The sequence below is a fragment of the Idiotropiscis lumnitzeri genome, chromosome 17, assembly GCF_059441095.1.
Source record: "Idiotropiscis lumnitzeri isolate Australia: NSW breed Sydney's pygmy pipehorse chromosome 17, RoL_Ilum_1.0, whole genome shotgun sequence".
Taxonomy (NCBI): Eukaryota; Metazoa; Chordata; class Actinopteri; order Syngnathiformes; family Syngnathidae; genus Idiotropiscis; species Idiotropiscis lumnitzeri.
This window is the reverse complement of record NC_142407.1, coordinates 16,572,817-16,594,077: the sequence shown is the minus strand read 5'-3', so window position 1 is coordinate 16,594,077 and position 21,261 is coordinate 16,572,817. Positions and strand designations below refer to the sequence as shown.

General features: G+C 44.6%; 1 protein-coding gene, 1 long non-coding RNA gene and 1 pseudogene across 14 annotated transcripts in view; 2 read left to right on the top strand and 1 right to left on the bottom strand.

Moving 5' to 3' along the window:
* Positions 1–8: 8 nt before the first annotated feature.
* LOC148320603 (uncharacterized) overlaps positions 9–21,261 on the bottom strand; it is a 30,742-nt gene continuing 9,489 nt past the window's right edge. For 3 of the 6 annotated variants that reach the window (XR_015839604.1, XR_015839599.1, XR_015839603.1), the window contains 8 exons: positions 20,678–20,810; positions 7,713–7,795; positions 7,571–7,633; positions 5,769–5,945; positions 4,943–5,051; positions 2,874–2,949; positions 2,513–2,725; positions 9–940 (listed from right to left, as the gene is read on the bottom strand). This is a non-coding gene — a long non-coding RNA (uncharacterized LOC148320603). Of the gene's footprint in view, positions 941–2,512; positions 2,726–2,873; positions 2,950–4,942; positions 5,052–5,768; positions 6,942–7,570; positions 7,634–7,712; positions 7,796–20,677; positions 21,242–21,261 lie in introns of all 6 variants that reach the window. The other 3 variants (XR_015839601.1, XR_015839600.1, XR_015839602.1) reach the window with 3 other exon arrangements.
* lcp2a (lymphocyte cytosolic protein 2a) lies at positions 796–10,675 on the top strand. Of its 7 annotated transcripts, XM_088279740.1 has the most exons (34): positions 803–1,016; positions 1,144–1,319; positions 2,019–2,081; positions 2,264–2,310; positions 2,876–2,941; positions 3,467–3,495; positions 3,644–3,678; positions 3,763–3,961; positions 4,085–4,179; positions 4,285–4,342; positions 4,479–4,544; positions 4,713–4,732; positions 4,843–4,862; positions 4,946–5,032; positions 5,096–5,114; positions 5,187–5,202; positions 5,285–5,363; positions 5,445–5,497; positions 5,652–5,686; positions 5,791–5,968; positions 6,611–6,702; positions 7,537–7,606; positions 7,725–7,790; positions 7,881–7,900; positions 8,035–8,057; positions 8,239–8,355; positions 8,425–8,443; positions 8,514–8,529; positions 8,611–8,686; positions 9,331–9,383; positions 9,742–9,818; positions 9,966–10,040; positions 10,195–10,344; positions 10,418–10,675. In XM_088279740.1, exons 2-34 carry the CDS (start codon positions 1,242–1,244, stop codon positions 10,559–10,561), a joined length of 2,241 nt encoding a protein of 746 aa, XP_088135866.1. In that variant the 5' UTR covers positions 803–1,016; positions 1,144–1,241; the 3' UTR covers positions 10,562–10,675. The 7 variants fall into 7 exon arrangements, with proteins under 7 accessions (XP_088135860.1, XP_088135864.1, XP_088135863.1 ...); XM_088279739.1 differs by having other exon boundaries at positions 800–1,016; positions 8,514–8,686; XM_088279738.1 differs by having other exon boundaries at positions 798–1,016; positions 7,725–7,900; positions 8,514–8,686.
* Positions 11,399–13,871, top strand: LOC148320605 (uncharacterized; annotated as a pseudogene). The gene is made up of 3 exons (XR_015839635.1): positions 11,399–11,566; positions 12,114–12,704; positions 13,298–13,871. The product of XR_015839635.1 is annotated as an uncharacterized LOC148320605 (transcript).

Sequence of the window (21,261 nt, the reverse complement as noted above, 5' to 3'; positions counted from 1 at the left end):
TATATCAATTCTCAGATTGTTAAACCATTTTTGTTCTTCTTTAGCAGTCAGTTTATTTATCATGAAAAACATACATGTCAGTGAATACAAAATTAATTTCATGACAAGAAAATCTTATTTGGTGTCTATTGCCAAGTTCTTTTCTGCTTCAAGCAATTTATTGATTTTAATAAACAATTTTTTTAATCAGTTGTTGACTAAATGACTTGGAAACATTAATACTGCACTTTTTTTTTTTTTAGAAATTAATAATTCCATCGGGCTTTTAAAAATTGTTATAGATACTTGGCCTGGGCTCAGCCAACGGTACATGATCGGAATCGGCCTTCGTCTATAACTAATATAAATTACACATCATCTATCAACGGGCAGGACTGAGTCGAGACTTGTTGCAATACCATAAGTAGAGCAAGTAACCTTTGCTGCATATTACGTTTACTGAAGATCAAGTCATTTCAAATGCTCGCTGGTTGTGACTTTCAGTGTCAACAAAACTCCGTTTTGCTTTTAAAAGTGCAAGCGGTGCGTTCAAGAACAGCCAACAAAACAGGACATAATCCCTCTCAGCGAATTAACGCGAACAACAACCAAAATTCCACTAGATGGCGCCATTTATTGCTTTGGCCAGACTAGCAACTTGATGAGCGTTTCAGCAAATAACGGAGGGGAGGATATCTAAAAAAGGTGAATCTTTCACGGCAAATGTGCAGAGATTCTCTGTATGCACATGGTACGAAGAAGTAAAAGTTCCGGAAACTTTGGGTGGAACTGATGCCAAAATATACCTTGTGATGATGGGTCTCAGCTGCTGACTCAGTCGTCAATGTCACCCGCCAGCTCTTCCGCTTTGCTGTGAAGAGACTTAGGGTGGGGGTGGTTGTGGAGGAGGAAGATGCTGCCTTGGTCTTCCTGCGTCCTCCCCTCTGCACTGTCACTTCCTCTGAGGTTAAGAAAGAAAGAGCAAGTGAGCGAGACGTTGACAAACACGCCGAGTTGAGGAGGCAGGAAGAACCAAGGTAGCCATTTTGGTTCCACTTTGTCATGTCGGCCTAGGCGACGACGAGAACGCCCGACAACCCTTTTCACCAATTCTTCACTTAGAAACCAGACCACTGGACGAGTCTGAGGTTTTTGTTGTTGCAGAGGGCGCAGCTTAAAAGAAGAACTACGGGAGCTTGATTCGGAGGCCACACCAAAAGAACTTACTGGCAAGGATTTTGCAGTGAGGAGGAGCACGCAGGATGAACTGCGGCCGACTACCATCCAGGTCAGAGGTCATGGAGTGGAACCCTCAGCAGCTAGCTGAGTACTTGAAGAAGGTCAGATTCACTTTTTAAATCATTAGCATGTCCACACTTGCCAAAAGAATGGAATCACTGGGCCATCACTCACTGCATTTTATATCTGGTATCACGAAAACATGTGTCACTGCACTACTGTAAATGTATTTATTTTAGCGCAACTGCACATTGCTATCAATATTCTATTGCTAAGCACTTCTCGAAAGATGCAAACTACATTTTGTTGCTCTTAACTCTGTTGTGTGCAATGACAATAAAGTTGAATTCTATTCTATTCAAGATCCCTCCGTTTTCTGTGCTGTTTATTTTTCTGTGGGTTGTGGGTCGGCTGGCGCATACGGGATCGCACATGACTTCGGGGCGAGAGTCTCGGACGCTGGGCACATTAGAAAAACAGACATTGACTCTCACATTCATTGCCTCATCATTTCTCTTTTTTATTTGGAGTCAGCCAGCCACGCCAAGTCGAAAATCTCCATTGGGACCAAAACGCTGCCGCTCGCCCTTTTAAATGAAACGCTTAAGAGGGAGCACACAACTCCTGCCCTGCTCTTGATTTATTTATTTATTCAAGATCTGCCCCGAGTTCTGCTTTGCAGGCTTGATTCTCTTTGACCCAATGATGTATTCCACCACAGTTAAGGCAAGCTGATCCAAAGGTTACGAGATTTAACTTTGTGAAAAGGACCCACCTGTGTGTTTGTACGTGTGTTGCAGATGAATCTGTCCGACTGTGATAGAACTGTGTTGAAAAACTCCATGAACGGAATGCGATTTGTGGTAAGTTTTGAACAAGGAGATGTTCACGTTAATGTTTACGTGACTCAACTTACATTGCTGCACGTAATTGATAAGCTGCGACACGGCTCATGATGCATTCAAGAGCGGCTGGGAAAAACCTGCAATTTAATTGTTTTACGGCTGTCAACATGAGAATAATGTAAGTCATTTTTTTTTTTCAGAACCTGAGTGAGAATGACCTGCAGAAATTCCCCAAGCTTCATTTACCGTAAGCTTTAATTCCCCACCGATGCACCTAAAAACAACTGAAATTTCACTCTAAGAGGCAGCACTTCATGCACTACGAGGCATGTTTGTGGTGTTTAGACACGCAACACAAATGCTTATTGTCACTGTGTTGACAACTGTTCAATCAAGTACTATCAAAAGCTAATCTTTGCATTCAGAAAATTCTGTGCAGCTCTGCTTACCATTTTCACTTTGATGTCATGGCAGTGGCGTTGCACCCTGTGCGGATGCGGATGTTTCTTCATAGTAGTGCTCAGCATGATGATGTTTCAGACAATGTTATCAGGCTGCCGGACTCCGGCTGCCGCTTGTAAGTGGCTGTGGATCTTCGCCCAGCCCATGTTTCATGTCATGGGTAGAGAAACTTGGTGTAATTGAGATTATTATGTCAGCTCCTGTTACATAATAGTGGGACAGAAGTGCAGAAAGCCCTTTAGGTTTCATTTATTTGCTAAAAAACAAACAAACAAAAAACAATCACTTGTAAAACGAAGGACATTGTTAACATAGAAAGGGGTGACTTTTGTGTTTGTGTGTCCTTACAGTATTATTTCCAAGCTAAGTGCTGACATCAGCAAGAAGGAAGAAAAACGAGGCCTGTTTGGTAAAAGGTGGGTTCCTGTTTCAGTTGACATAGAAAAGAAAAAAAAAGAGTTCTGAAACAATTAAGACAGAATTTTGTGAATCTATCCAAACAACTTAAACTTTTTTCTCTTAGAAAAGTTTTCTAGCTTAATGCTAACGTGCAATGCAAAACGGTACAGACGGGTTAGCATAAATGTAACAACTTTACACATGTTTAAACATCTTACATTTGCACACAAACGGCAGCAACACACGCAGACAGAGCATCCAACAATACTCACGGGCATATATTTTCTTACCTTTTGTGAAAAACGACTAATATTGTTGCAAGTGGCTCATCAAATCTTCGCATAGTATTTATTTTACTGCCCCCTGTTGGTCAAAGCACGCACCGCCAGCACGACCAGCAGTGCCCACTGAAATATCACGATGCGCAATCTGTTTAAATCTTTACATTATATAAAATGATTTTATTACTATCGTTTTATTCACAAATATTGTTTTAACAAATAATGCCAATTAAATGAATGTTCTCTCTCTCTTTATCGCAGAACAATGAGCCCCAAATTTCATGAACCAGGTAAACCTTTTAATTATAACTAACTCGTGTTTTAAATTACGGTCGGTTTTGACCTATTTTAGAGGTGTATTCTTCCAGGAATTACCCCATTTTTTACATCTTGGTGACATACAGCCGCTAATAAGGTGATATCTTCTATCTTTGACAGTTCGTGATTTGAAAGGATCGGCTGACAATTATTCTGTAAGTTGTTTTTCCCCAGCGACAGATGAGATGCAAAAGCATATTTTGCCGGCTCATCTTTTTTGCGTCCATGTTGTGTTTCAGGACAATGACAGCGACGTTAACGATTACGAGAGTCCCAACAGCGGCGGCGAGGACAGCAGCCAGAGCGACTATGAGAGACCCAACGACGATGTGGACTTGGCCGAGGCCGAGCATTACGAACTTCCCCCTTCGGAACCCTCGGAGGACTTGGCGCACAAGGTGCGCAGCGCCGTGCAGCTGGGAGACGCCGAATACATCGGTAATATTTGACGTTGGTACAATTCGGGATGATACGTTTCTGTTGTCACTGCATAGTTTCAATCTGTTACCGTGGCAACAAGCAGTACTTTGACGTTAATGTGTCTTCACTGTGGCCCCACAGATAACAGGGAGAAATGTGCATCATCCAGATGTGCACCGCCTGCTGTTTGCCCCCGCCCACCAGTGGCGCAACGCATGGCGTTGTCACCTCGGGTAGTGCGTCTTTGTTTTTTTTAACTTCAATATCACCATACGATGTTCAGGAGACGTCCCCATTTTCCTCCACAAAAATTGTGTGCGTGTATGTGTGTGTGTTTGCAGCCAGTTGAGCCCAGTCGAGAACACTCACCTCACTCTTCTCGACGAGCGTCCGAGAAGTGTGAGTAAAATAAATAAAATAAAATACAATGAAAAAAAATCTTAAATCAGGACCCTCAAGTCATCTGAGCGGATTTTGCTTTGCTATGATTGATTAGTCTCAGGATGTCGTTACCACATCGTATTGTGATTTCTAGCGTTTCCGGGACCGCCGCAGATCTTCCGCGGGAACAAACCGGGCCGTAATTCTTCTCCCATTCGAGGTATAGTATACCGTAATATAGTGCCGTTTTGTTACGTTCAAAGACAATCAGATCTTTCCCAACTGCTCTGGAAAACTCCAAATTGTATTGAATAATTCAATCAAATGCTTTGAGCTATTTCAGTGATCACAATGAAGCCCAAATCTCCCCCCCCCCCCACACACACAGGTCCTAATGTAGCAGAGATGGTGAGTGTACACAATTAACTTAAACTCATTAACATGTTTTTTTTGCATTCTATAGCTTCATAAAACTATGTGCCTGTTAAATCAAAAGCTAAGTTTTTATTGTGTTACAGCCAGCCATGCCCTCGCGAAGGTAAGCGAGCGCATAAATACCAACGCTGTGTTACTCTGTTTCTTCATAAATGTTGAACATTTTCTTGGATTTGTCCTCACCAGGTCCAAACCTCTTGCACCGCCTCCTTCCTCCTCCTCGACCTCCATCGGCAGGAGCAACTCATCCATCAAGCCTTCTCCTCCCAGCAGGTAGGCCGCTCTCTCTTAACTCATAGAAAGAATGGAACCAATTGGTGTGATTTGTTGTTACAGGATGGATGGTATGAGGGAGGTAAGTTGAATTTCTACATGTGTTTTGTGATGTGCATTCCAAGCATCTTCTCATCTTATTTTCGCCTTCTAGCTTACACACAATGATGGTGAGAAATCTTCATTTTTATTCAATCCAACCAAGTGAGATGATTTTTACAAAATACTAAAACGTTTTATATTCTCTTCCAGTGCCCAAAGTCAACACATTCCCCCTCTTCCATAAGACTCTGCCCCCCCGCCCAACGCCCCAGAGTCGCCATGGAGACAGGTAGAATGTCACACGATGCCACCAAAGGGTCCGATTTTCAAGTGAATAAATATGTTTGATTTTTTTTTTTTTATTTGACAGTTTGCCTCCTGGCGCCACTTCTGTTGGCTCACTGCCTCTTAGCGTTTCGTCGGGTAAGAAAATATATTTTGAAGAAATAATAATAATGGCCATGACTTATAGAGTGTTTATGATGAATTAAAAATAATAAATTAAAACATGTCAACAAGGTCTGACATGACGCGTCATCAGCATTAATATTTGTCTGTTTGTCTTCTTCTCTAACAGCTCCTGATGTTGAAGGTTGGGATGATGACGAGTTTGTGAGTACAAGAAATACTCACTCCCACCTATCCTACTTAAATCTACACAAACTAAGTACATGGACGTCTACCTTGAACATACCTGCTTCCAAACGTGTCTTCAGGATGACGAAGATGCAGATTACGAGAATCCTGACAGCGGTGACGAGAGCGGCAACGGCGGCGATGACGACGCGGCGAACAATGACACGGACAATTACGAACCACCTCCCACAGAGCCCTCGGAGGAGTTGACTCACAAGCTGTTCCCCGCCGTGACCTGCGGAGAAAGCGGTTACATCGGTAGGATGCCGAACTTCCGTGATTTGCTTTTTGCTGGTTTTGTGCTCAGGCCCACGTTTTGCTCTGCTGTCATCTTTGCTGGAGTTTTTTTTTTTTTTTTTAAGAACACAAGTAGCACTTTGCCTGCATCTTGTGGCATTTTACGAGCTAAGGAACTATGTTGTTGAGATCAGGCGAGGAGTTTCAATCGACAAAAGTAGTGCTTTGGCACCATCTTGAATGTTGAGGTGAGGAGCTTTGGTGAACAAAAGTAGTGCTTTGCTGCCGTCTTGTTGCATTTTGCCGTCCTTTCACATTTCCTGTACGAGGAATTTTCCAATATTATTTTGAAAACATATCCATTGTTAATCAACGGAAAAACTCATCCAGTCACCGTTTTTGTACTCAGGCCAGATGACAAATGTGCAATTTTGTGGAATCTTAGTGTTGTAAGAACCTATGATGAAATCAATTCAAGAGCTTCATTTAGACAAAAGTAGTGCTTTCCTGAGATCTTGCCAAGGAACATTGCCGACATCTTGTGGGTGAGAGGTCCCGCACAAGGTGTTTCCATGGTAACCACTTCTTGGGGATTCATTTATTACTTTCAACGTGTAATTCTGACATAATTGTGCGTTACTTTTCGACCCCCCCCTTCAATAGATAACAGCAACCATGCGTCCTTCAGAGGCCAGCCGCCAGCGGTCAGTCTTCGCCCAGCAGTCTCTTCGCTTCCACCTCTGTCGACCCGCTCGGTGAGACTCCAACCCGTGAACGTTGAACATTTCAGCAGTCGCGTTCATCCTGGGGCGAAGATTCAAGATAGCTTCCTGGTAGCGCAGCCCAGGAGAAATAAAAAAACGTAACCTCCCAAAGGCAGTTTCAAATTTGGTAGACTTGTTGATCAATAGCGGATGCACAAAATCGAAAGTCGGCCCAGTGAATTTGCCGCTGGTAGCAATTTGAAGTTTCCTCGGCAGCCCTGAATTGGAATCTGTTTAAAAAAAAATAACCCTGTCACGAGTAGACATACAAAAAAACCTTCAAGAGCTCATGTAGTAAAAAGTCTTCTCATTTGGTTTGAAGTGGATATTTGAGGGGTATTTCCAGCCAATTTCACGGCAAATTGTGCAAGCCACATTTCATGAAAATGCTCAAAAAATTCAGCCCTTCACTTGGCGACATCAAGCCCAGCATGTGTGAGTAAACGCACCAAAAAGTCTCAAGAAGTCATTTGAAAAAGTGCCGGGAGTTTGCCGTTTTGGTTTGAAGCGACCACAGTTCCCAGCAAACGTTGGCTCGGTGTCATGTCCGGCCCCAAACAAAAATTCTCAGGAATTCCTGCTTCGACACGCCAAGACACAGCGAATCTGCCATCGAACTTGTCTCCAAACATTTTTGAGATCGCTATCACATTTGAAGTACGCACGATACACGTAAGATGCTGAAGTTTGAAGAATTTGCATTTTTGTCATTGTGAGTACAGCACTAAAATCACACGATATGATCGCAACTCGAATTGAGTTTGGTGTCGCGCTTAATGACAATCGACAATATCATCAATGCGATATTTCTTGCGCATTTTGCAGCCGGGTGAGTCGTTGTCCAGTCGAGATCACTCACCGCATGGTGCCAGACAACCGCCGCCTCCGGCCAAACGTGAGTCGCATCTGCAGCGAGCCGTCACTGTTGATCAACATCACAATTCATTTGATTCAAATATTCACGATATCATCAAACTTTCGTCATTCCTTTTCCAATTCACCGTTATGTTCAGTGCTTCCGGGGCCACCTCAGATTTTCCGTGGCAACAAACCGGGCCGAAACTCGTCTCCCGGTCGAGGTATTCTAAAGGCAGAGACGGGATTTATGGCTCAGGTTAAGTTGAACATCTTAGCGTGTTTTACATCATTTGTTTTTCTTTTGTCTCAAGGTCCCAACAAAGAAGAGAGGGTGGGTGTCTCTTTTGTTTTATTAGATTAAACAGAATGGGCTTAAAATTGCCTCACACACACTCACACACACACACACATATATATATATATATATATGTGTGTGTGTGTGTATTTTTTTCTTTGCTGTTACAGCCGCTTGCTGCACACTCTCAAAGGTAACACATGCACACACAAAAAGTTGTGCTCGTATTTGTCCTCATAGCTGTGTCAAAACAGGAAGTCAACATGACTCTGTGACTGTCGCTGCAATCATGTGATAAGAGTTCAGCCTGACTGGAATTCCTGTCGTTGGAAACATAAAATGAGTGTCCTTCTGATGACGGTGCTTGTCTTCAGGCCTCAGGCGCACGTCCCCGATCCCCCCAGCAGGTCCAAACCTCTTGGGCCTCCTCCTTGTTCCTCGTCATCCATCGGCAGGAGTAACTCCTCCGCCACGCAACCTCCTCCCAGCAGGTGGCGCTACCTCTTTTCATGATGAATTAATTCATTGTTGAATGATGACCTCATTCTTTCTTGTTACAGGTTTGACGGAATGAGGGAGGTAAGTCAGATATGGATTAAAAAACAGAATCGGAGCACAATAAGTATTTTTTGTTATGTTCTCTTTGTAGCAAACACACTGTGATGGTGAGAAACTTTCATTTTCATTCAATCCAAACAAGATTGATGATTTATTTATTGATATTAAACGCCTTATATTATTTCCAGCACTCAAACACAACACGTTTCCACTCCATAAAAATCAGGCCGCCCGTCCACCATCCCTTGGTCGCCATGGAGACAGGTAGAAAGTTACATACAGTGGCTATCAAAAGTCTACACACCCCTCTTCAAATGCCATTTTTTTATTAAAAAAAAAAGAACAAATTGACCAATTTTTATTTTTTACCAACGTGTACAAAAAAATCCTTTCTAGAGGGAAACAACAAGAAAGATCTGAAATAATCTGACTGCACAAGTTTGCACACCCTCTTAAAACTAGGATGCAGTCGTGTTGATATGAACCAATCACATTCAAACCCATGTTAAAGGAACATCTGCACACATCTGGCAGCATTTAAAGTGCCTGATTAAGCCCGAAATAAAGTTGAAAAGTTCTAATTGGCCTTTAACATCAGTTTGTGGTCAGTTCTGAACACAGCCACATCCCGGTTATAAAAGTGTGTGCACACTTGTGCAACCACCTAATTTCAGTTTATTTTCACTTCCTCTCTCAAAAATGATTCAGGAAAGAAGTCAATTTTCGAGGTTTTACCTCACATTAATGGCTGGGACGATTGGAAATGATTTATCTTGGAGTAATTCTTTTCTTATCGCAAACACCTACTAGCATTTGAACAGGGGTTTGTAGACATTTTCAATCACTATTTAACAATTTCATCCATTTGGTACTAAACAAAATGTGTTTTGTTTTTTGCTAACTAACAGTTTACCTCCTGGTGTCACTTCTGTTGGGTCTCTCCCTCTTAATGTTCACCCTGGTAAGAAATCTATTATATATTTGTTTTTCTTGCTCATTTGTTGATATGACCACCAGGGGGCAGCCTTCTCCAGGATGACATTTTATCAGTTTAGAAAAAAAGTCTTTGGGAGTCATGGGTTTAGACTTTTTCTGATCTATGCAGTTTCGAGGTTACGAACGAAACGCTGTTCACTAGTTTGCTCAAAGAATGATCAATTACCGCCCTGATTACTTTTTTTTTGCTCTGTTTTAAATTTATGGCCAGCAAGTGTTTTTCATGCTGGAATTCTGATTTGACTACTGCATTAACTCCGGATATTATGACAAAATATCATCTTTGGGTGAACATGTGTGTGTGTGTGTGTGTGTGTGTGTAGACCATGCAGCTAACAGGAGCAACTTTGCTGGCTCAGACCGCTTTCATCTTCTGCCTCAAAAGCCTTCACCCAAACAGGTAATGCTTGTCTTATCACAGTTCGCAATTGTTTATTTGAATAACATTTTTTTTAATAACAGTAATTATTCAATCACATTGAGCAAAGAAAGTGTGTGCGTGCGTGTGCATGCATGCGTGTGCGTTCGCGCGCGTGTGTGTGTACAGGAAATGGACCCTCGCTGGTATGTTGGCAAAGTGACCAGGAGTCAAGCTGAAGGGTACTTGAAACAAGTCAGCAAGGTAACACACTCATATAATGCTCTCCGTAGAATGCTGGTATTTCGAATACTACACCTAAAAAAAATTAAATTAAAATGAGGTATTTCGCATGCTTGAGCCCATAGAGTCTCGTGGGTGTGTGTGTGTGTGTGTGTGTGTGTGCGCGCGCGCGTAGGACGGAGCGTATCTAGTGCGGGACAGCTCCCACCAAAAGTCCAACCAGCCGTACACACTGATGGTCCTCCACCACAACAAAGTTTTCAATATCCAAATCCGCCACGAGAACCAACAGTTCCAACTCGGAACCGGACTCAAGGCCCAGGAGGTAAAACCAAAATCACACTTGACAATTTGTTTATGGTATAATGAATTGAAGTGACATCTGTGTGTATTTGTAGTCTTTCCCCTCAGTATGTGACATCATCAAATATCACTCCCAGTGTCATCTGCTCCTCATAGACGGCAAACAACGCGGCTCGGGCCGGCAGAACCAGTGTCTGCTATCAGAACCAGCAGGGCTTTACAGGACTGGAACAAAATGAGAGTCAAACTGGTTCCATTGCCAATGTCACTTGTTTTCATCCAAACTCTCAAGATTGAATATTGAATAATGAATAATACAATGACAATAAAGGGATTTCTAATTCTAAATTGCAGAGTGGCGCCTTTGAGATGACTTTTTTACGTGACTTTAATTGTGAATTGCACGTTGTGTATTTTAAACAACCACGTAGCTTCCACTTTTCTTAATGCCTAAAATGCAATGGGAAACTCAAGAGGAACGTGGGTTCATAATTAGCACCAAGAAAGAAATTGTTGCCTTGAATGGGTGCGTGAACACATACGGTGCAGCAGCATATTTAGACATTCAATAACCATATTTTCTTTATCCTCTACAAGGAGGAGGAGACGTCTGTACTGTACAGACGGTCACGTACAGTAAAAGTGGCAATTGATGCAGTGTGACAAAAACCATCATTCTATTTCATTACGGTTGTCCTAAATTTTTTCTAAAGTAGCCTACAATATTATGGAGCGCATGAAAATACGCATGAAAACATTTTTTCTTGTTTTTTTTTTAAAGGAAGGCTGGAACAACTGATTGGTCCTTTCATTCATTTCAATGGGGGAAGATGATTTGAAATACAATGTTTTAGGTTACAAGCGTGGTCACCGAATAAAATAAACCCTCATCTCAAGGCACCGCTGTAAGAAGATGGAATGGCACAGCAATTATGGAATAGTAGTGGTGTTGTTTTGATTCTCACCGAAATGTCACTTTTTCTCTCACACACACGCGCACAGTTGGGACCCGTATAATCCCAGTCATCAGTTACAGCTCAGCCCGTCTTGTTTTGTCTGCGTCGGGTGTCGATTGGATGCTGTCGCCAACTGACGCACAGACGCACGTCATTGGTTCTTCAGGACCCCCGAAAAAGAGTGCGAGACAGTTCCAGCGGTGTCGCAGGTGCGAATATGAACTGATAAGAAAGCGTCAAGCGTCACTTTCGTCTGCAAGATCTCAGTCCAGCACCAGTCACGCGTCAGTGCTCACACACCAAAATGTTGTTCTCATATCAAGTTCACAATGTGCAACGTTCACTTGGATGAGAAATAAAAATAAAAAAAATGTTGCGGTTGTTGTTTCGGCGGGACTCATCAGTTTGGAATCATCTGCATATGAACTTCAACTTAAACACACAAATAACACAAAAATACAATACTGTGTGTGTGTGTGTGTGTGTTGGGGGCGAGGGGCGTCTACTCACGCTGGTCACGGTAAATCAAACCTGAGGCTCTTGCAGGCCTCATTCCTGTCGCTACTTTGGCCACGGTCTCTTTTGAGCTGAGGAAATTTTACTTGAGGAAAATATCATGAAAAAAGCGCAAAGTAAGAACCATAACAGTTCAGTTGAGTGAACTATTGAGTAGTTTTGTCACATATTCATGGAGAAGATGACAAATATGAAATGTTCACAAAGTGATATATTCATGACGGGCGTGTGAAGTGTTTAAAAAAAAAAAAAAAAGTCGGATGTTGATCAGATGAGTAACGACTGAAACCGTAAAAAGAGATTCAATCATGTGCCCCAGGGCAGGAATTCAAGCGGCCGACAACCGCTAAGTGTGCAAATCCGTGTGTGCGTGTGGCAGCAGCCAATCAGCTTGCAGGTGGGCGGTGCATCCGAGTATAAGTGCAGGTGTAGCCACCTCGTAGACAGGTGTTCACCGGCACGGTCATGGCGTCCTTCGCGCCTCTCGGCGAGCTGCCGTCTCTGGAGGTGGATCTTTGCGACTTCGGCTTCGACAGCCCCCCGCCTCCACCCGAGCCAAGCGACCCCTCGCCGCCGGGCCTCGGCCTGGTCTCCGGGTCCGGAGGAGAACGCCAGCGCAGCGGGGCCGCCTTCCCCGACCTCCTCGGTCCGTTCTTCCCCGGCGGGCCCTGGTTCTCACTGGAGGGCACGCGACGTCCGGCCCGTCCGCCGTACTCCTACTCGGCACTCATCGCCATGGCCATCCAGAGCGCTCCCTCGCAGCGGCGAACGCTGAGCCAGATCTACCAGTATGTCTCCGAGCACTTCCCCTTCTACAGTCGCAACAAGGCCGGCTGGCAGAACTCCATCCGGCACAACTTGTCGCTCAACGACTGCTTCCGGAAGGTTCCGCGGGAGGAGAACAATCCGGGTGAGTTTTCAGGCTTGAGGTGATAGGATGTCACGATTCTCTGAACCGGTGGAGAGTTTAGCCTCGTTTTACATGGGAATTCGGGAAGGTTCAATCTCAAGTCAAAACATTGAACGGAACCAAGTCTGACTTGGTCCGGTCCAACACGGTTGAGACGGAGAGGGTCGATTGGGGAGGCATGAGAAGAACGGCTGTCGTTGCAAAAGTGGTAAGAAGAGTCATGCTCATCGAGTCGTCATCTCCCGACCCGAAGGTTGGGAGTTCAATCCCGAGAGCAAGATCCTGATCTTGAGTCCGTGAGCAAGATATTGAACCGCCAGTTGCTCCTGATCAGTGCGTGAACAAAGAAACGGCGTGAAAGCGCTTGACGAAAGAGGAGAACGTCGACCCAGTCGTCTCCCAACGTCACCGTCCGTTGATGACAAACGGAGAGATGAAAATGTCAAGCTACAATTCTGACATCTCCAGAACCTCCAAAAAAAAAAAAACGCCAACAAAATGAACGCTCAAAAAAAGTTCCCTTTCAAGATGAAGAGGAAGTTTTTTTGTTTTTTTTTTGCAAACCCACTTTAACCTCCTCTTCCGTGCCGCAGGTAAAGGAAACTTCTGGACTTTGGACCCAAACTGCGACAAGATGTTTGACAACGGCAATTTCTGCCGCAAGAGGAAGAGGAAAAGTCAGACTGCGACGCCCACGAAGAAACGTCGCAACTCTTCAACGTCCTCGTCCGAGCCCAGTCCCAAATGTCCCAGCATGCATTGCTCTGAAGAGTTTCCTGCCCCGTCGGACGGCCAGATCTCGTCTCCGCCTTCCGTCCACATGCAGGTCCCGGAGGAGAGCTCGCTGCCCCTTCCGCCTTTTCCTCCTCAGAGTTTCGTCTACTCGCCGGGAGCCGCGGTGCCTCAGTGGGACGCCCGGAGCTCTCCTCCGCCTCCTCCTGCTGCTGCCGTGTTCTTCCCCTATTCTCAGTCAAACCCTCCACATTTCTCCCCGTCGTCCCCGTTCACTGATCTGGAGAGCGCGTACGATCCTCTGCCCGAGTTCCGGGAGGCGCCGTTGGACTGCTTCCAGGCGCAACTCTTGGGGAGCCTCACGGAGGAGCTGCCTCCAACTCGCTGGTTCTGCAGCAGAGACGCCGACGTCTCGGTGTGAATGGCTCCATTTAGGATTGTTTTGCCATGCATTTTACAAGTTTAAAGCTGGGTGTGAAATTTTGTTTTGAATAAATAAAATAAAACAAATGGGTTTTCCAGTCATTCATTCTTGCTAGTTGACAATTCTAAATTTGAAAGATGACAGAGTCTACAGTAATAATCGAAAAATGTCAGTATTATGCGTTGAAATTTTATACTACCACTACACAAACTTCGATATGAATACAGTAATCCCCTAATACGGTGTCGCAGAATTATTATTTTTTGTATTAAATATATCGTTCGAATAAAAGAACAGAAAGAAATGTATTTTTAGAAAACAGATCGTTTTTTTTTTGTATCCAGAACAGTCAGTTGAAATTGACTTGGGCATTTTCTTTGAGAATCGACAGTCAAACATATCCTCAGTTTCATTATTCCGCTACATTTTCATGTCAACTTATGCGATTGTGATGAGGACACCAACTTTATAGTTTTTCACCCAACGCGGAAGGCGCCAGTAGCTTGCCACCCTCAACGGGGAAAAAATAACGGTGAACAACCGTTAAGACGCGTTCATGAATCAAATCCAATTTGCAATTTTGAAAAGGGTTGCCAAGCCCATTTTCAGTTGGAACACCGTCTTCTGAGCGTGAGATCACATGAATGTGAATGCCCCATCGTTGTGTGAGAGCGCACTCACACAACGATGGGGCATGTCACGATCGTGCTCGTGATAGTCGAGTATTTGATGGGTCCCGATGGTGCCCTCTGAATCGGCATCCCCACTTTTGGTGCATCGCCGCGGGCCTCCATGCGAGTGTGCGTGTCTCCACGCCACGTGTTTAGTCATCACGTCGTCCATTGACGTGGGTGTGTGCGTAAATAGGCGGCACACGCAAACGAGCTGATACGATCAGCCGATCAATACGGCCGGGAGACGTCGAGTGTTTACAACACAATCGGCAGAGTGTGCCGTCTGTTTAGCGGCCGCGTGTGCTCGCCGTGCCTTGGAGGAAGCCCTAAGGTCCGCATTATCATTCACTTCATTTCGCTTTCATGTTTTATGGTCATTCGCAAGACGAAGGTTTTTGGAAAACTAAAAAAAAAAACACCATGACAGCAACGTCGTAATATGTTAGCATAGCAACTGTTAGCTTGTTTGCTTTTTATTTGCTTTCTGTGCTCAGGTTGCGGTTTGGCGATGTGTTAGCATGTGAGCACGAATTCGATCAATTCTCATTCAGCCAAAGACTCAACTACAGGGTGCGATGAAAAATGGGGCACTGGGTTCGATCTCTTGCTATGCTAAACGTTAGCATTGCTCGATTTCCATTGCTCTGGACTTCAAAGTGAAAGTTGCCGACAAATCTGTCACCAATTTGGTGGCAAGTTCATTTAGAATTCAGGCCCAGTGTGTAATAACTTCATCATATCGTTCCATTTAGCAAAAATCATCTACCGGCTAATATATTTGATTGTACTCTGATAACATCAACTTTCTGGGTGAACGGACTTTATATTAAGTTCCCAAATATGGTTCTGTGACTTTGAAATGGGCTCCGAGTGACAGTGAGAGACATTTAAACCGCTATAAGGTAGCAAATACAAACTAATGATTTTGTCTTTACATTAAGCGGCATGCGTCAGTTGTTTATGCAACAACATCGGCACACGCGTACCCTCACCTGTCAATTTTAATTGACCCCATCATGTAACTACTTTCTTTTTAAAACGAATTAGTGTCATCATAAAAAAATAAATCAATACAAAGGTCAGTAACGGCTTCAATCACGTCCAAAAATGTATCGTTTGGAGTCAATCACAAATCAAATCCTGACGCAAAAATAGAAGCCCCCTGCAGGGCAAGTGAAGCATTGCAAGTTGTGTGGTCAGCCTGCGAACCGCCGCGCCGATTGCTGGCAGGCCAACATTTGCACGTCACACACGCTCGCACACGTCAAGACTTGCAGCACTGAAACCACCACAAATGGATTCTTTGCAATATTTTTCTGATTTGGTTTCAAGTTTGCATTCATTTCTCTTCCTTTTCAAGACACTCTTTGGAAAGATGATGATTTGGGGTCTCGATGACATTTTTATGGCCGACAAGCACCATTGTGGAAACAAAGTCTCGGACTGCACGCAATCAATTTGGGGGAGAGTGTTTGGCGTCTGAATGTATTCAAAGACGATGGGGATGAAATGTTGTGGCCCGCGCTGGTCCGAGCGATTGTCGTGAAGAGGAGCTACTGCGCATGTCCAACTTTGAACAAAGATTTGAGTATCACCATGAAATCAGTTGCTCATTATTCAATATTTGCAATGTATCCTCCTCATTTAAAAAGAGATATTTTGATATTGTTTATTTATACTTGAGTCAGACGATGGCAGGGCATGTGTCAAAAAACAAAACCAAACAAGAAGAAAAGCACACGATCATTTTAGGAGGCTCCACTACAATTGTAGGTGAAAAAAAAAATGCATTTGATGTCTCCGCTGAAGGTCGAATCGTGACGACGCCACGTGGTCATGCTGGTACGGTGACAGCTTTAAGAGCAGCGACCCCCATGTTGCCTCTTAACGTCAAACAGACCCCCCCCCCGTTCCCACCCCGCAAGAGGCGTCTCCGTGAGTCCTGTCAAGGGCGCCTCACCTGCAGTTTTGCACTCAGATAAGACACCTGCTCGCTGTCAAAATCACCTGCCGTCTAAACGTGAGATTGATGTTGTTGGGAAAATTGATGCGAGCCTTGATACGACGAGGAAGTCTTGCCGCTTTAAAAGCAGCGGTGAGCTAAATGAAAGCATTTGCTTGAATGGCGTTACGCCCAACTGGTTCTTATCTTCATGACGTAGCTTTGCTCTTCCACTTCATTTGAAGACGTTACAATTATTGGCCAATTTGATTTCATCTTCGCTGTTATGTCAAGACTCAGCAGTGCTGCCTCACGTTCTGCAACCTCAACTAAATGAGCAATGGGATCGTTGATTTCACCAATCCAATTTTCAATTGGCGCCAACCCACAAAAACGTCCACCTTTTTCTGTGCTTCCAAACTGCTGCAGCCAACTACCACGAGAAAAAGGCATAATGATGACAAGCAAAATAGAAAATAGATGAACGACAATAAGATTGTGGCAGATTGTGTGCAGATCTTTCCTGTAGGTGGCAGTAGTGTGCCTTGAGGCCAGCCACTCGGGCAGACAATAAAATGTTCGCACCAGAGCAGTGAAGGTCAGCCAAGAGTGCCGGGCTGAGAATAACAACTAAAAGCAGGGAATCGTGGGTAGTTCATCATGTGATGTCACCGTAGTGAAAAAAAGAAAATACAATGACCAACACTTTAAGATATGCGAGTTCTGTGAAAAAGAGGCCTGGAGCATAAGAAAGAAACGAACCCCCAACAAAATGATTCAAGGAGCCGCAGGAAAGTGGATGCAAATGTTCATTGCAAGAGAAAAAGGTTCGGTCATCCATCGGCCAAATTGAACAAGAAGGCGGCCATTTTGAGACCTGGAAAGTAAGAAAAAAAAATGAGGCGCTTTTGGAGATTTGTTAGTTTTTTTGTGTGAGTGGGATCCCTGCAGCGTTCCACAGTTCGTCAACACACAAAACCCGCACAGCCAGGATCAGTTGCTTAGGAACAGCATTGTTCATCCCGTGTGGGTGCGATCACGTGTGGCCTTTTGTTCACGTCAACTTATGCGTCACACGAACTGGCGTGTCCGCGTATGCCATGTTAATGATGATCGCATCGCAGTTCCTGAGGGTTGACGCTCTGCCCTTCGCCCGTGCGGAACAGCCCCCATGACGTCAATTAGAGGTTTAACCGTAGAAACAAATGACAGTCTGCGTAGATTCTGGCTGGCTCCTTCCCGTACGTACTTTTGCCACTAAAATTAAACTCTCTCGCTGTCCAAAATGTTTACGTCCAATTCACAAATGAAGCACATTAAAAAAGGATTGCTATCAAAAAAAATCACAATAGCGCCAAGACCTGACCCGATCTTCCCTCTCGCCTCACCCAGCAGACCAAAAAGCACTCACAATCATTCAACAATTTGCATTTCGATGTTTGACGACGCACGATGTCCCTTTCAATTGGCAAGGTGGAGCCCGATTCCCTCGCTAGTGTTGTGTCGTGTTTCCTACCACCGCAACATCAATGTTGGTTTTGTTGGCTGGTGTTATTGATTTGGATGGTCTTTTTGAGATATTAAGATGATCCCGATGATCTTAAACACTTACAAATAATAATAATGCAAAAAAAAAAAAACTAAATAAAAATCAGCAACCAAGCAACCGCATCGCCCAGAGACCTTTTCCGCATAGGCCTTGCGCCACAATCATTGCACTTTGTTGCTCAAATTGTGTCATCTTTCGTTAGAGGAAGACATCATTTGGAGGATGGAAAGAATTCCCATTTAATAAACACACACACACACACACACCCCAATCCTTGACGACAGAGTCATTAAGAAATACAATAAATCCATTTGTGGGGAATTTTTTCCCTCTCTGAACGCCCCATTCATTGCTTCCAAAAAGCCATTTGTGTTTTAATGAAAGCATAATGCTCAGTGTGTGTGTTTCTGTATGCGGGCGTACGATCGTGCATAAGTACGAGTGTGGCAAACAGGCTTTTCTGCAATTAATTTGAAATTGTGCTGACAGAGACTCACCGGGAAATAAGCTGTGTGTGTGAGTGTGTGTGTGTGTGTGTGTGTGTGTGTGTAAGTGCGTGTGCGTGCATGCATGAGAGTGGAGGGAATATCAAGATTCTGGCCTGCAGCTCCACAACACCTCTTTTGTATGGTATGATACCAGGCACACACGCACACACACGCACCCCCACGCGCTGATTAGACAACAATGCGCGTGCATTTCAGTATAGGAGCCGCCTGCAGATTCACAATCCTCGAAGCCACTAATGCAGCAGTCGAGAACGAGGAAGAGGAAGAGTGCGTGTGGCTCAGTGCTCTCGAAAGGAGAAAAATGGACTTTCACTCTCCTAATGAGGCTTTTTATAAGCAGAATGTGGGAGATACTAAAACCATCAATCAAATATGTCATCAAGTTAACCGCTAATTCAAATGAGAGTCACTTGGCCGGCTCACCACATTTACATACAGAGCTTGTGTGTGCGCGTGCGTGTTCGTACGATCGTGTGTGAGCATGCCATTTGTACCCATGAACCGTCATAAATTGGACGAAATCATACTTGTCAGATCATTTATACTTTAGAAATATGGTAACAAATCCTCATTGCATATTCAACTCATCTACGGGATCCCACAGGGGTCCACACTAGAACCACCTCGATTTAGTCTTGACTTGTTTTCCTTGGGTAGAATTATCCTAAAAGTCTCTGTCAACTTCCACAGCTACGTTGCTGACACAAAACTCTGGCCAGCTATTACAGCCGAACTCATCATTTCAACCAAGTGTCAGGCACGCCTTAAAGAAGTCAAGGGTCGGATGACGTGTGCAAAGCGGCCCAAGAGAAATCCTGTTGCCTTCCTGTGCAGTATTTGCATGAAATGGTCCATTGGCAATACCAATACGTCTATATGAGCCCTGCGATTGGTTGGGAACCTGTCCAGGGTATGTCCCACCTCTCACCCAAATTCAGCTGTGATGGACTCCCATTTACGAGCCACCTTAATGAGGCTAAGCGCTTCGCAAATTCATTGATGGAAAGCTGCGCTTAGTCAATTGATCACAGGCGTGTTGCCTGACGTACAATATTTGCCGGGAGAGGAAAAGGACCTTGCATGACCATCTCATAGTGTTCTATAAACACAATGAAAGCGCAATTGCGGGGCTCTCAAACATTTCAGGGCCAAGAGGGGAACATTTTTTTACAACTTACAGCATTTTCCTGGCCCCACTCGGACACCTGAGAGGACGTTCGGGGAAGGAACGTTCATGGCGGGATGACTATTTCTCATCACGGGAGTTGGCCACGTTCCCAGGAAAAGACCTTCTTCCTTTGAATGTTTACGAGCCATGAGGTCATGTTTTCTCGGAGCTTAATCCTTGTCTCTCAGCGTTCCGCTCTAACAATATTTTCCAGATTGCTGCAATAAACGCAGAGAGAGGAGAGGTTGCATGGAGCAGACGGACGCAAGATTTCTAGCTATCACGGCAGCTGCCGCCACAATAAGCACGAGCAGGCACGAGATCGGCAACATGCAATTTGCAGGGACACGCAATAAGGAGGACCCCCCAAAAAAACAAAAAAAAACGCCCCCATGATTGTCTCCGACCATAACTCAGTGAAAGCGATGGGACGCAATCCGCAAAGCCGGCGATCGCTACTGGGAACGTTCGGGTGACCTCGAAGACTTGCGCTCTAAATCTGTGCCTCGGCATCGCAAAAAGACGACCTCATTTACGTCCTTCCCAGACAGTGGAACGGGGCCAGCTTTCGCCTCCTCCCTGCTGTCCCACGCTATCAATCCATCTGGAAGGAGTCGTCGACTTCCCAGTGGCCACTGTTGGCGTGATTAATCGCAGCGGGGCGACGAAAAGGCCACAGGGGGGCAGGGGTGGGGGGAGTTCACGGGGGCGGAGCAAAGACAACGCCGCCTTCAAATAGTAGCGGACTGCTTCTGCAGAGTTTGCACTTTCACACGCACTCATGGAGTTCAAGCCTCAACTTTCATTTCTTTTGCTATATTTACCAAAGCAGCCGGGAGACTTTTTTTTTCCCACTCACGGTGGCAGTACGTCAACCGGGCGTAAAAGTGTAAATGTGGTGCATGGAAGACTTCAACAATGAATCAAGTAAGGGATGCTTACGTGTGCCCTAAAACTCAATGCAGCTCTGCTTACCTTTGGGACTTGACGTCCATCACACGAGGTACGTAGGATGCAGCTGTTTATGCGGTGTTGCCGCCAAGCGATACGGCGTGTCAGCCGGTGCAGTCCAGCGGCCGTCACTTGAAAGCGGCTTTGGATCTTCCCCCTGCCTCGTCGATCACAGGCACATTTTTCAGAAATCAACTAAAACAGAATTCACGTGCTTGTTTCATTTCACACTTGATGTGGGTGAGCAGGCATTCGAGAGACATACAAGCACTTTTTTTTCATAACATGTCTCCTTTAAATAAGATGACAGCGAGCTCTTACATTGAAAGTTGGCATTTATTTTGAAATTGAGATTTTTGATCAGGACAAATTGCACCGCTTCGGCGCTGGATGAATACTAAATGAGCGCGATGTTCACGCCCTCCCAACTTATGCCCGGCTCTCAACTGGGCCTGAATGGTTGCATGAATGTTTCAGCATGCACTTATCTACAATGAGTTGATCATCCTGGGACCTTCACACACTCCCGAGGTCCATGCATTTTTCATGGAGGCCCGCTGGCAACGACTGGGAAATGACTGTGAGAATCTTTTTTTTTTTTTTTGGGG

Bases quoted from the DNA above. Each gene is read 5' to 3' on its own strand.
- lcp2a (XM_088279734.1), top strand. From the start codon at position 1,242: ATGAACTGCGGCCGACTACCATCCAGGTCAGAGGTCATGGAGTGGAAC. The intron at 3,496-3,643 runs GTAAACCTTTTA...TATCTTTGACAG, and splicing joins CCCCAAATTTCATGAACCAG to TTCGTGATTTGAAAGGATCG. The intron at 4,545-4,712 runs GTATAGTATACC...CCACACACACAG, and splicing joins TAATTCTTCTCCCATTCGAG to GTCCTAATGTAGCAGAGATG.